We start from the raw sequence: 15013 nt of genomic DNA on the forward strand, positions 1-15013 counted from the left end.
AAGAACTTATTCAACTGACTGAAACAATTTATTTTGAATAAAATAATTTTGGGTTGTGTGCCATGTCATTGTAAACTACTAAAACAACTAAACTGCTGACATTTAAACCTACTTGCTGCAGCCCTCTTCAGAATGGTTTATGCTCATTGAACTGCCCTGAAGAGGACCACAGCAAGTCACTTAAAACATCGGCAATTTATTAGTTTTGGTTTTCAGTGAACCGCCCTAAAGATGACTGCAGTAAGTTGGTTGAAACATCAGCTGTTTAGTTGTTTTAGTATTTTACAGTGATGTTTATCCAAAATGACACCAGCCATGGAAGCCTACGAACTTAAACAATTTGTGTTGACTGGGAAGCACCCTACTCCTGAAAGGTTTAGTCTGTGTATTGTGCACCTGAAATATTTGTTTGGTCTGCAGATTCCTGATGAGCAAGGTGACCAACATCACAAAATGCAAGATCTGAACCAGGCCCACAAATCTGGGCAAGAGTTTCCTCATTACCATATCCTGTCCCCAGCTTACTGCTGTAAAATGCTTAACCCCCATACTTTTAACTGGCTTTAATGAGATTTACTTCTTCCCAGCATTGTTGCAGCACTGTGATTTCTCATGAACGAGTTTAAGATTGCTCTTCATGTGCTTCCAGTCATCCCAAATTTACATAGCATCAACTTTCTCAGGAAGCAAATCATTCAACATCCGTAAATTGGACAATGGAGAATTAGTTCAAAGGCAAACATTGAAGTCGCTGGAGTTTGTGTATGGTCCTAATGTGTGGCTGTGTTAAAAGCATATCCCAATCAGGGCAGGAAGCTATCACAATACATGTGGTCTGCACTATGGAAGGCAATGAGCACTGCACGCAGGTTGCTCTTCACTCACTCGGCAAAAGATGGACTAGGATAATACACCACAGTCATGGTATGGCTTAATATGCATGTCAAAACAGAAGTTGTAGAAGGCTGCCAAGGTGAAGTTTATGGCATTTTCCATAACCACTGACCTACAGGCACCAAACATGCCAAACATTGACTGGAGACATTTGATTGTAATTCTAGGGGTGGTGCCTTGCATCAGATTAACTAAGAAAAATGTGTAAGGCCATCCACACACAAGCATGTGCCATGTTCTCCTCTCACAAATGTGGAAAAGGCCCCACATAATCAACATATATTCTTTCCATATCCTAATTAATTACCTCAGATGACTAAAAATCCCCGCCGAGTGTTAATCACTGATTTGCTTATAGCACACAGCTTATAGCTGATAACTAATATCTTGATTTGTTCATCCATTCTCTTCCATATACAGTGTTCACTGGTCTTCATTTTGGTCTTGCAGAACCCAAGATGGCCACTTGTGGGAGTTTCATGACAATATTTAAAAACCAGAGGTACCAGATCTTTAGGTAAAACTATTTTATTCCTGCAACTGTCCTGCACGGCACAACACAGGACATTGTCTTTTAGAAAATATTGTTTAACAAGTTTCCTTTCCTTGTACTTCTTCTTCAGGTGACCTAACTCCGAATCAGCGGATACCCACTCAGAATAGAACAAATCATGTGACCTAGTATTTCCAGGTTCTTAGGTTCACACTCTGGAGAGATTCTAACTGCCCATCTTGCAATACAGTGTCCGTAAGTTAGAATGTTACAGTGAAATTGCTGCCAAGCCATGCAACAACAATTTCCTCGATACACGATGTAGCAGCTTCTCAATAACAAGTGCCCAGTGCACAAAATACATAGGCCCACTCACCATTGGAACTCAATGCATAGCCAGGTGTGGCAGTTCAGTCATCCTTGTTTGAGTGATATGGCAAAGTTGATAGGTAAACGGAAAAATTCTTCTGCCACTGGGACTGCAGTGCTGCTCATCCAGTCTGTGGAGCACCCTCCCAGCACTTGCAGCCACCATGTGCATTACTCCAGCAACAGGCACATGCTGTATTGGACTTGCTCAGTGGGAATTCAAATCGACAGGTACTGTTGACAGAAATGAACCTTCACATGTTCAGTGAGTGTTGTGTATGAGCGTCTGCAGCAGGAGCTTCCTTCAAGCACCCGTGCTGACTGCTGTTCATCAGTGATGAACGCTGGAATTTGAATGCCAATACCACAACTGGACACTGGATATCCACTGAGTGGTGGGAATCACATATTGCTCCATCAGACAGATAATTGTTGAATTGTCAGAAGGGTCCAGATCAGAGTAGGGAGCATTATAGGCTGGGGAATGTTTTTGTGGCAGTCCTTGTGTGATCTCGTCATTCTGGAAGGCACAATAGATCAACACAAGTATCCATCTAGTCTTGGGAACCATGTCTACTTCTACATGCAGTTTATTTTCCTGCAGCACAGTGGCATCTACTATCAGGACAATGCAACATGTAACACAGCTCACATTGTATGTCTGTTTTTGAAAGAGTGCCAGGATGAATTTATCATAGTCCTCTGGCCACCAAACTCCCCAGATTTAAACCCAATTTACAATCTGTGGAACCATCTTAATCGAGCTGTTCGCACTATGGAGTCTCAACCAAGAAACATAGCACAGCTGGCCACAGCACTGGAGTCGGCATGGGTCCATATTCCTGTTGGTACCTTCCAGAACCTCACTAACTCTCTTCCCACACATCTCGCAGTTGTCTGCACTGCAGAAGGTGGTTATTCATGCTTTTGACAGGCGGTCACATTAAAGTGACTGGACAGAGTAGTTCGGTAGCAAATGAGAGAGTGGGGAAATTGAAAGGGGAACAAATTAAAAAGAAGGGAGGCATAATATAGATGCAGAGAAGAAGGAAAAACACTAAATTACATGTCAAACAATGGAAAATCCAGGCTGGAATATAACAATATAATGGAAAGTTGCTACTCACTATATAGCAGAGATGCCGAGTCTGATCCCTTACCTCATTCTCTGGAAAGGGCTCTATCACATACACAGTATTAACCGGCAGATCAGTTCCTATGTTCATGCAGACCAGACTTCCTGCACCTTTTGGTATTGTATTGTGTGAGTCAGATCTAAAGACTGTGTACACAGTTTAACTGGCTTATCTGATGTCTTGGGTGTCCTGTGCGACAGTTTGGCCCTCACAGTCATAAAACCAAGGTGGAGTAATTATCCCATCCAGCTCTACTGTGCATTGCTGCAGATTAATTTTAGCATGATGTTTACTCAGTAAATCAAAACCAGAAAGATCTTATAGCTAATGCCCACAGAAGGCAGAACTTTTGGAAGTCTCTCCCTCCCACTTGGAAACCCAACAGTGTGCAACTGAGAGGATTCACACTTTTACCACCCACACCATGTAATGCACAGCATGGTGGGTTCAAATTCACTGCCCTCAGTATACTCTGGCTAGCCATGGATATTTGTGATCTTGTATCCAACAACAATTTACACAACCTTCCCTGTATATAGCTGAATAGATGAATATCGCCATTTGATTTTGCGCTGGGATGCCCGTAGCCAAACTTACTGGTGCCGTACCACAGTGGTCACACCATCCCCTGTACCATTTAATGCAGGGGCAGGACTGTTATGCTGATTCCACTGTCTATGTGCCGGTAGACATTTTTGAACAGAGTACCCCACTTGCTTGCTCCTCTGACATTGTAATTTCATACAGAAATGTTGAAAGTGGTCTGGAGCACCACACGTATAATGCACAATCTCTGCGTTAAACACTACATGCTTCTCTCTTGGTCTAGTTATGGTATCAATTTCAGTTAAAGCTGCCTTCTTCAGGGTTTTGGGAAAATCCATGCACCCTTTCTGTGACATTTCAGACAGCAGGCCGCACAAAAATGCATCAAGTGCCTGTTGTTCTGCCACCTGCAAAATGGTTTTGTTGGCATGATCATCATTCATTAACTGATACATATTGACAATGGTGGGCCTTTTGTGGTTCAGAAACCTTCTATTGTTTCTTCCTGCTTCTGTGCTACACCATTAAGTCGTTCATGATAATATCACAAGGTATTCTTCTTCCTGTAATCATCCACTGATCTTTTCTGAAAATCAGTAAAGAACTGAGTGTCCCACAATTTCTTATTCCACATGACTTACGTCTTGGTATCCCCCAAACAATTTTAAACAAGCTACATTTAACAATTTTTCATCAGTCTAGTTCCCTAACTTTGCAACCATGTGCAAACTATCCATAAGATTTACTGGAAATGGTGCCACCAATGATGCCGTACCATCATCAGATAAGTGAAGACATGCTCGAAGATGACCCTACTCTTCTTTTACCCGTCAAATGATTCACTTCACTCTACAAAACTTCATTGTCAGCTCTAACCTTAGCTACCTCATTTAATAGATGCTGGATTGTCTCCTGGGCTGTTGCTTTCCAGAGACAGTCATTTCACTCAGGACTACCACCACAAACGTGTAATGTACCCAAAGTAGAGGGGAAAGGACAAACACAGTGAGACAGCCCCAAAGCAACACACATTTTGCCAGCACTTAGTTGAAAACAGGCTGAATGCCACTGCTGCTGCACTCCTTCTCTTCTAGCCTCCACTGGATCAGCATTTCCAGCTCCGGCAGGTATCCTGACACCAATATTGTAACAGGGTTTTATTGAAAGTTAGGAGTAGGCACATGTTTCTCTGCTGGAGGATGGCACTGGAGCATGTTAGGAAGGCAGTCACTCAGTTGACGGAACACTTTATTGAGGAACACAAACAGACATGGTTCAGAACATCAGAAACAGTCAGACTGCAGGTGATGGTTGTGAAATACAGAAGCGGGATGCAGGAAGAGAGGTTGGCTATGGGTAGCTAGTGACTTGGAGGAAAGCAGTAGGTGTCCAGGTTAGGAATGTGAGAGGAAGGAGTGACAGGTGCACGGGCATGGCATGCAGCTCCTGGGTACCAGAGCCAGTGAGGTATAATACATGAAGATGACATGGAGGCATGGATAGGGGTGCAGGTGGCAGGACAGAGGAAGGGGAAACTGTTAGGTAGAGGGTGTTGGTACAGTGGGCTAGTGGAGACTGAGTTCTGAATGATATCAAAAGTGAAGGATGTGTTTCAAGGATAACTCCCATCTATACAGTTCAGATAAGCTGGTGTCAGAGGGAAGGATCTAGATGGTGTGGGTTGTGAAGCAGCCCTTGAGTTTGAACATGGAACTGAGTAGGTCTGGGTCTTCCACAGGGATATGACCCCTGTGGCAAGAATTTGGGAGAGTGAGTGGCGTGGGGATGGATGAGGATGTTGTGTGGGTTGGATGGGTGACGGAAAACCACTTTAGGAGAGATCAGAAGCATCTTGTAACGGATGTCCCTCAGTTCTAGGCATGATGGTAGAGAAAGTCCTGGAAAAGGGTATGGTTCAGTTGCTGCAGTCCTTGGTGATATTGAGTGAAGAATGCATGAAAGGAGGCACTCCTTTGCATCTGTTTCTTGGGGACAGTGGGAGAGTTAGGGATGTGTGAAGATACGGCACAGGAAATCTGTTTGCAGACTAGATTGGGGGGGGGGGGGGGGGGGGGTAGTGCCTGGCTCTGAAGGTCTCTGTGAGACCTTTAACATATTAGGCAAGGGAATTATCATCACCGCAGACACAGATAAAGTGCCCAGGGTGGCAAGGCTTATGATTGTCACTCTCTCCAAATCCAATCCTTCATGTCATCTTCTTCATGTGCTGCACCTCACTAGCTCCGTTACCTGTGTGCCACATGCCTAACCCAGGTACCTGCCACCCCTACCTCCTGCATTCCTAGCCTGCTGCACACCTGCTGCCACTAACTACCCATCACCAACCTACCATCCTACTTCCTCCCTCTTTCCCTTCTACCCACCCCATCAGACACTACCCCCACCCCAGTCCACCTGCCAAACTGTAACTGTGGTATTGTTTGTCCAACCAGCACATTGTACGTGTACAGGTGTGTGAGTGAGTGCATGCATGCAAGTTTCAGTGAGCAGTCTCCTTTACTCCTAAATTATTTACGTGCTGATTTAATTTTAGGTAGTGTGAACAATGTTTTCCTGATTTTCAAAATGCAGAAAGTAGTAATCTTGTTCTTCAAACCTATCAAAAAAGTATAGCTGATAATTACTGTATTATGACTTTAAAGTTTTGTCCATGGGGAAAATAGTGGAAGAAACTGTTGGTCAACAGACCATACTCTGTGCAGGAATCTCAATCCTCAGTCACATTTACTCTAGATTCAAAAAATTGTATTTGAACATGGCTATATCGTCCTGTTAAAAGTGGCTACATGGAGTAACTTCTTGCACAGGCACTCTCAGTATGATATTGGAAAGTCCTTGGTGGAATACAAACAATTGTAGGAGTAAAGGTAACCACTTACTATATAGCAGAGGAACTGATGTCCTTTCTCAGAGATAAATTACTAACAAAAACACATTCACAAACACATGGCTCTTTTGCCTCCACCCGTTACATTTTCCTGGAAACCAGTCTGCCTAGGGTGAAGGGTTGAGATAACTGTACCTGTGTGTGTGCGTGTGTGTGTTTGTACGTATTTTTGTTAGTCAGGTAGCTCCGAGATGGACATCATCCAAATGCTTAGTAATGTGTTCAGTCTTGTTTATGGACTGTCAGCTGCTACATGTGTTAGCTTTATGGTGATTGATTACCTTTACTTCTTAGATTATTTTTATGCTTGAAATAACTTGAGGTGGTATTTTTAAATCTTGAGGAGGCATGTCCTGTGGTGCAACATAATAGATAAACAGTTTACCAACAGTAGAACAAATTGGTGTATCACATCAGTTAAACAACTGCTACTGTGTCAGTTGTTACATATCTATCTCATTTGCACAAATCAATCAAAGGAAAACCCAGGATACAAAAATGACAATGTTATGAAAAGGATAGATTGCTACAAACCATATAGAGGATATGTGGAGTCACCAACAGGCATGACAAATAGACTGCAAAACATGTGAGCTTTCAGCCAAAAGGCCTTCTTCTAAAGATAACAACACACACACATTTATGCAAGCACAACTCACACACACATGACCATTGTCTTTGGCCACAGAAGCCGGACTGCCAAACTTGGTGGCCAGAGGCAGTGGTCATGTGCTTGTGAGCTGTGCTCGCATGAATGTTCTTTAGAAGAAGGCGTTTTGGTCAAAAGTTCATAATTATCTCTGTCTCTCTCTCTCTCTCTCTCTCTCTCTCTCTCTCTCTCTTTCACACACACACACACACACAAAATAATAAATTTGTAATAAATCACATTTCTCACAACCTGCTCATTCTCTATTTGCCACTATTGGTTTGTAGCTTTGAATTTATTGCAAACCAATACATTTACTGCAAAGAATTTCCAGTTTTTCAGTACCCTCAATGAAATTGTTGGATAAAAGAAAAAAATGAAAAATAAAGACTTGTTACAGATATTTGTCTCCAAAGTTATCAGTTAAAACTAACCCCCTGATGTAGTACATTATATGGGCAATAATATGGTTTGTAAATAAACTTTAATATCTCAGAAATTTTGAACTTGTTCTCTGTTTAAAAATGTATATTTCCCTTTCTTTTAAATTTTACAGTGACCTCAGCCCAAATACAGCAGAACTGTTGTTTGAAATCTATGACAGAGTGAACAAGGGTAAAAAATTTCTTGGTTTGGGAATTGTGGGAATGGAAGAGCTTCTCATTAATCCCAGCCAAAGACAAGTTATAACCCTGCAGTCTCGTCCTTATGAGAAGGATGAAGTATCTGGAACATTGACAGTTGAGGTAATTTGATGTAAACAATCTAATTTGTCTCTTATATGTAATTTAGTGGCATTTAAACTGATCTGTTGTAGCTGTATGGAAATTGAGTTTAGAGCATGTCATTGGGGGAAAAAAACTGTAAAACAATAGAAAAAGTAGTACTATCATTCTCTTCTTGATACTTTTTTACAGAGAGAAACGTAGAGATATGTATAAGAAAGTCAAAGAGTATGATTATGTGTTTATATTGTACTAATAAATGGTATTTCATTGGGTGTATTTATATACACAGAAGTTTTAAGCCAAAATCTGCCAACGAACAAAGAAACAAGTTATCAAATAAACCTATAATCAAATATATGCACAAGAATCTTATTATTTGCTTGTAACTCATTCTGTTGTCACTTTTTAATTTGTTAGACACAAATCTGATGTGTACAAAGCAAGCAAGGCTAAAAAGAGCAGATGCTTTTCAACTTCTTCTGAGTGTGTCTTGCTTATTTATTAGCAAAAGCTTCAAATTTATATAAGAACATAAATCTTTGCCTAAAAACCTAAGAAAACAGCCTAAAAACCTAAGAAAACAAGAACATGTTTGAATATGTTGTGGCAGATGAAAATTTATGGCACACGGGGATAAATTCACATAACTGAACATTTTGGGCTGATGTCATTCCATCTTATTGATCTCATCTTTATCCATCCATTCATTTCATTTCAGTGAATTTAACTTTTAGGATGTTATTCTACATAACCACAATGGAGAGCTGTGATCATAGTATTCAGACTTCCAGGTAAATTTTGGTACAAGTTGTGGTAAAATAACTTTTTAACTCACTTCTGAATTCTTAAGGATCTTCAACTTTATGCCTTACATTTGAGAAGAACACTGCTCAGAAACAAATAAAAGGAGGAGAGTCTGGGAAAATAGGTCTTAACTCATGTATTGTACCGATATGTTTCACAGTTCATGAGAAGTGACTCTTCAATTAAATTTACGGCTAACAGTATTTACTGGGACATTAGAGTGTAAGAATGCAATCACATCTTTGGTTTACCAATCCCACACAATTTTTATTTTAATATTTTTAATTAGTTTATTAATTTCTGCAGTGATAGCCCAGATAATCTGATAAGGTTATAGGGAGGGAAAGTACATATACAAAATATTTTTATATTTGATCAATACAATAAAGTATTTTAAATAACTTATTAGCAGGTTGATTCTGTTCTTGTTTGTGCTCAAAGATGATGTCAAGAAATTTTACATACAGGGTGCACCTGGTTTGAGAGCATTGATAGCTATCTGTGGAGCCTACTTAGTGACTGTGCTTTCAAGCTGCATAATATTGGTTTTACACAACAATGGTATGAGTAAAGTTAATCAAAAAAATTGGTTCAAATGGCTCTGAGCACTATGGGACTTAACTCCTGAGGTCATCAGTCCCCTAGAACTTAGAACTACTTAAACCTAACTAACCTAAGGACATCACACGCGTCCATGCCCGAGGCAGGATTCGAACCTGCGACCGTAGCGGTCACGCGGTGTGTGTGTGTGTGTGTGTGTGTGTGTGTGTGTGTGTGTGTGTGTAATATTACCTAAGATTAAAAAAAATGTTCACTGGGTGGCACAAAGACCTGTTGAGTGAATTACCACAATTTTTTTCAATCTAAGTACTTATTTTATGTCTAAAAACACAGATGATGTGACTTACCGAACGAAAGTGCTGGCAGGTTGATAGACACACAAACAAACACAAACATACACATGAAATTCAAGCTTTCGCAACAAACTGTTGCCTCATCAGGAAAGAGGGAAGGAGAGGGAAAGACGAAAGGATGTGGGTTTTAAGGGAGAGGGAAAGGAGTCATTCCAATCCCGGGAGCGGAAAGACTTACCTTAGGGGGAAAGAAGGGGTATACACTCGCGCGCGCACACACACACATATCCATCCGCACATTTGAAAATGTCTGCTTGTGTCTGTGTATGTGCAGATGGATATGTGTGTGTGTGCGAGTGTATACCCCTTCTTTCCCCCTAAGGTAAGTCTTTCCGCTCCCGGGATTGGAATGACTCCTTACCCTCTCCCTTAAAACCCACATCCTTTCGTCTTTCCCTCTCCTTCCCTCTTTCCTGATGAGGCAACAGTTTGTTGCGAAAGCTTGAATTTCATGTGTATGTTTGTGTTTGTTTGTGTGTCTATCGACCTGCCAGCACTTTCGTTCGGTAAGTCACATCATCTGTGTTTTTAGATATATTTTTCCCACGTGGAATGTTTCCCTCTATTATATTAAGTACTTATTTTCATACACACCATCATACACCCACGCACAAATAGTTGCAAATAAAATATAGATGATACAACTGTATGAACTAGTGATTAAACTTACAAACACCATATTTCTTCTACTATATCTACATCCATACTCTGCAGACCTCTGTGTCGGGTGGAGTGGTGAAGGGACGGGATTAGTGTGGCTGGCTTTTCTGTTCACACTGTTCACCATAGTGCTGTCCATTTTACAGTTAACTACGGTGTTAAAAAGGGAAGATTGTCATTGTCTTCTACCTTCATAGTGAATTTGGTAGCAGGGAGCTCCTGAAGGTTTTCACTCCCCGCACTGGTTTGTATCTCCACGCTGCCAGCTGCCAACATCCAACACAGTGTGAGGATGTGCTACTTACACTGCCCCATGCAATATTGGATGAAGAAAGCCTGCCGAGAAAGCTCAACAGCCCTGAGAACATATCCAAAAGAATGGATATGGCAGGAGACAAATCTAAAATTCTTTCGGGTAGAAGGTTAAGGCCAAGCAGATAGAACATGACAAGGAGGATAAGACAATGACATCAGAGGTATGCACTGAGCTTGTGCAGCCTGGTTGAGATGGTAGCCCTGACAGCTGGGTGAGCCTCAAATTGTGCTGTCCAGTCAGCCAGTGGAGCTTCACTGAGGCCTGCTGAGCTGTGTGGTGCCCCAACAGAGCCTGAGGTCTGCCTGGGCAAATGTGTGGCTTGGCTGCTCGTCAAGTCATGCTCTGACCGGGTTGCACAGTGTTGTGGATGCAGAGCAAAGTCTCTCTGGCCCATTTGCAAGCAGATTTTTATTTTGCATATTATTTACTGATGCAGTATTTCACCTCCAGTCTTACACTAAATTAATGGATGACTGTAACATCAGGAATAGGATGATTCTTTAAATCTCCTCTATTTCTTGTAATTGGTAAATCAATGTATTGTGATGTGCATGTTAAAAAGAGTTCATACCTTATGATACTGTGAAAATAGTTAATTTTATTAAAGGTTGTGCTACTAATTATCAAACTTTTTCTATACAGTGAGAGGAAATGGGAAAATTTTTTTTATTGACACAAATGAAAGTTAGGTGATTATCTTGTGGCACATCTGTTCTCATACTGTATGAAACTAATCTTTTTCTCACCAGCTGCACCTCTCCCCAAGTCAAATCTAGCTTCAAACTGTGCTTATTTGGTCCAAATTTACCTAAAAATCAACAGTTAAAATTTATTATTTCAAGTACAAAACAAAAACTTTGCACTGTGCAGGATATATTGAATCATTCACTAGAAAGCTTACCGTTTGAGATATCTGTTTAAATACTAATTAATTGAGTGCTTCGATACCCTGTCATTATTTCCTAATAGAAAGTGTCAAGAACATAATTAAGGAACATTTGAAGGGACGTGAAAAAACTTTCAAAGACTATTTCTCTGCTCTGTCTAGTAATAACAGTTGGATTCACAATCTCTTGGAAGAGAAAATAATTTTGGAATCCACATGAATAGTAAATTAAAATGAGTGGTTACTGGAAATTTTCAGTAACTTTAAGGTACAGAGACACTGTAAATCTTAGTCATGGATAAATTCGTGGCTCAGCTTAGAGGTGGAATTCCCAATGTTATCAAATAAAGTAGTAACAACTTTATTACCTGTCTTGTCCACACATTTATGTGAAAAGGCTTTTCCTTCTCATGCTTCATATAAAAAATAAATATGGAAACAAACTTCTCACTGACAGTATTGTGAAACTGCATTTTACTTCTATGCTTCCTGACTTCAAAGTTGTATGCCATGAATTACAAGAAAGGATTTAGCCAGTTCATTTCTTAATGAGACCTTGTGGGTTAACAGAAAAAGGGGGTCACAAGTCGACAAAGTTTAGGAACCACTGCTGTTAGGTAACTGCAAAAATGTCTACCTGACATCAAAGTTGCATGATGGAGTCACTAAATTATCTGCTGGGTGCAAATATATTTGTTAAAACTAAAAGCTAAATTAATGAAGGAACACTAACTGCAGTCAAGACAGACATATGGAGTTTATTGAAAATTTTCTTGCTCCAAGTAAATAAAGAAATATTCTTCTCACAACACTATAATGACCTTCTGGATGAATTTATTCCTGAAACAAGCAATTAAGATGTTAGAGATTTATGGTAACAAAAGTAGGATGCTATGGAAAAAATTCTGAGACATACAGTTGTGTTGCAGTACAACCTAAGCAGATCATTCACATTTTTCGTAGATATTCCATTATGTGTATTAGCAATGACATGCCCAGCTCTCCTAAATACTCTCTCACTAGAGGCAGGTGTACATAAAACTTCTCGTGCCACTTGTGACAGTGTGGGATAACCTGTTGCCCATGATTTCCACCACTCCAAATGTGACTGTCCTTTATCTGATTTTCCCTTGAACATACACATGGAAACTTTGACAATTTTCTCCTCATTTGCCCATGATGCAAAGACATTCCTTGCATGTTTTGAATGCACTGATGCAGCAGCTTTGTCCTCTGTATGACATTCTACAAATGATATTAATATACCTGCATGGAGGATAAATATATTGCATAGATGCAGTTGGCACTTCCTCTCTCTGTTATCAGAAGTTGCTTTATATGATGCAGTACTAGAAATAATGCAAGCAAATACACTGGCTTTATTTCAATTTTTACTTAAAAGATCCTGGGTGTTTTTCTTCAGCAGTGCTATTTCTTGCAAATGATTGACAATATTGAGGCAAACCATCTTATTTAAATACAATCTCTTACCCAATTCTGGGTGTCAAAAAATGTATAACCAAAAATTGAATTTTATTTATTTATATATATATCATTTTACATAAATGGGAGTGCTTACCTCACTGTCCATCACAGTCTCCACACAGTGTCCCTGTAGCTGGTATACCTTTGGCACAAGCAGCTGCAGTGTAGGGCCATTATCAGTTCCCATAGCCTTGGTAGCCTCTTGAAATACTTCGTAAAACTGAACTGTCAACTACCTGGTAATGTAGATGTTTGTTCTCAGACAAGTGTATTTTCCCAAAGTCATGTGAAGCTTTAGAAATTTGTTCATATTGCATAAAAATGGATTGTAGCATGACACACAAAGTATTCCAGTGACTATCAATGTGCTGCTTTATGGTAAACTGCAGCCATGAATCTTTTACATGGCCACTCATTTTTAAATAAGTTAAGATATTTTCTATTATTTCCAGTGACATGTAAACATTAGGCCAATATTCTGCAACAATTTACCCTCAAGGATGTAGCACAGAACAGAGCTAAGGGAGTGTATGTTGCATGGAAGGTGATACTAGTTCTCAAGTGTCTTTTTCACTTTTGTCTCTTGATCAGTAACAAACATAATGTTAGACAGATGGCTTGTAAATATCCCTAACTTGCTCATGTTTGCTTCAGTTTCTTCCCATATACGTGTAGCACTTTTCTCCGTATCATACAGGAACTCTGCAACAAACAGGACCCTATTTTTGTAACTCTCGTGAGATTGAATGTGTAGTAAGAGGCAAAGTAGACTTGTCTGTCCACATGTCAGTTACACATGCACATACATCACCCAGAGCCACACAATATTCATTTGCAACTTGTTTTACGTGTTGAAAAACTGCTGACGGGTGAAGAAGCACATCCTTTGCTCTTGCAAAGGTTTACTGTGCTCCTATTTCTATCAGAGCCTGTGCAAGATCTTGAAAACCTTCTCCTGTAGCTGCACTGAATAGCTGCAGATCTCTTGCACATAATCTTACACACTTTTCAAGGACAGTGGTTTTTGTTGATGCCAGAAGGTTGTTACTACTACTGATATTACTATAGGAGAAGCTTTGCAGATATTAAAGTGTCAAACTGGATACTGGTACTGCCATCACAGAAAGTTAATAACATACATCAGCCACCACAGTCTACAAAATCCATAGATTTATTTTCATGATCTACAACCTGGGTAAAATGTTGCCATACCATGCTACCTCTTGATTTCTTCAGGTGATTGCAGGTTCCCTCCTCCGATTTCAGGGAAACATCTTTTTCCTCTTCCTCAAATTTTCTAATCCTTTGATATTGGGAGGATTTTTGCTCTGTGATATGTATTTTGGACATAATTATGTACAACAACCCAAAAGAACTATCAAGAAAACAAAACAATTATGAATTGCTTATGACCTGAACACATCGTTGTTTTTTTGCTGAAATGTCTGTTGACTCTCAGGCTTGGCCAGGTACTTATACAAACTGTGGACCTCAACTGCATGTTGTGTTCCCATAATAGTTGAGCTTGACTAACTGCAGTGCAGGCGAGGGAACAGAGCAATTGGCCACAGGTGAGCTCAGTTGGGTAAATGGCGTGCAATACATAGCTCTGTATAGCTTATCTACCGTACACTGGCAGAGTGTCAAACAAAGTCATTAGAATCATCACTTGTCCTAACATTAAATGCATTTTCTGTCCATTTCCAACTGTCTGTACTCTATTATGTATGGTGAAAGACAACTTGGGGCTCTGTGAACTGGGTGTTTACCGTATTCTATGTAAATGCCATAAAGCGTAATCTGGCAGATCAGGTGGACAGTCAAAAAAAGGTGCAACCAACTAGAAGACATACAAAACTTAAGAAACCAACCAAATCTGCAGTTGCAGAACAGTGCATGGTTACAAAGGACTCAATTAAGTATGAACAAATGGAAGTGTTGAGACAGACCTCATTGTTTTGGGACTATGTTCTGAAGGAGGCATTGAATTATGAGATGCTGGGGAGTGATCAACAGAGACACTGGCTCCACACTAAGCAAAGCTTGGGACCCAGCACTCAGCCAACTAAAATCACAACAACGGCCGAGAGCCACTTCCATGCCTGATGGGGTCTACAGAGGGTCCAAGGTTCAAGCCCACTCTTCAGCAATTCTGTCCCTCAACCACTCCAACAACATGGCATGTGACTGGATATTGGAGGAATGGATGTGGAATGATCACAGTA

General features: G+C 40.3%; 1 protein-coding gene across 5 annotated transcripts in view; it reads left to right on the top strand.

Annotated features, from left to right (window-relative positions):
- LOC124596504 (phospholipid transfer protein C2CD2L) overlaps positions 1–15013 on the top strand; it is a 575969-nt gene that overhangs the window by 444980 nt on the left and 115976 nt on the right. For all 5 annotated transcript variants that reach the window (XM_047135664.1, XM_047135662.1, XM_047135663.1 and 2 more), the window contains exon 7: positions 7552–7741. In XM_047135664.1, coding sequence (XP_046991620.1) covers positions 7552–7741 — 190 coding nt within the window. The remainder of the gene's footprint in view (positions 1–7551; positions 7742–15013) is intronic.

The sequence above is a fragment of the Schistocerca americana genome, chromosome 2 (genome assembly GCF_021461395.2).
Source record: "Schistocerca americana isolate TAMUIC-IGC-003095 chromosome 2, iqSchAmer2.1, whole genome shotgun sequence".
In the NCBI taxonomy this organism is placed as follows: Eukaryota; Metazoa; Arthropoda; class Insecta; order Orthoptera; family Acrididae; genus Schistocerca; species Schistocerca americana.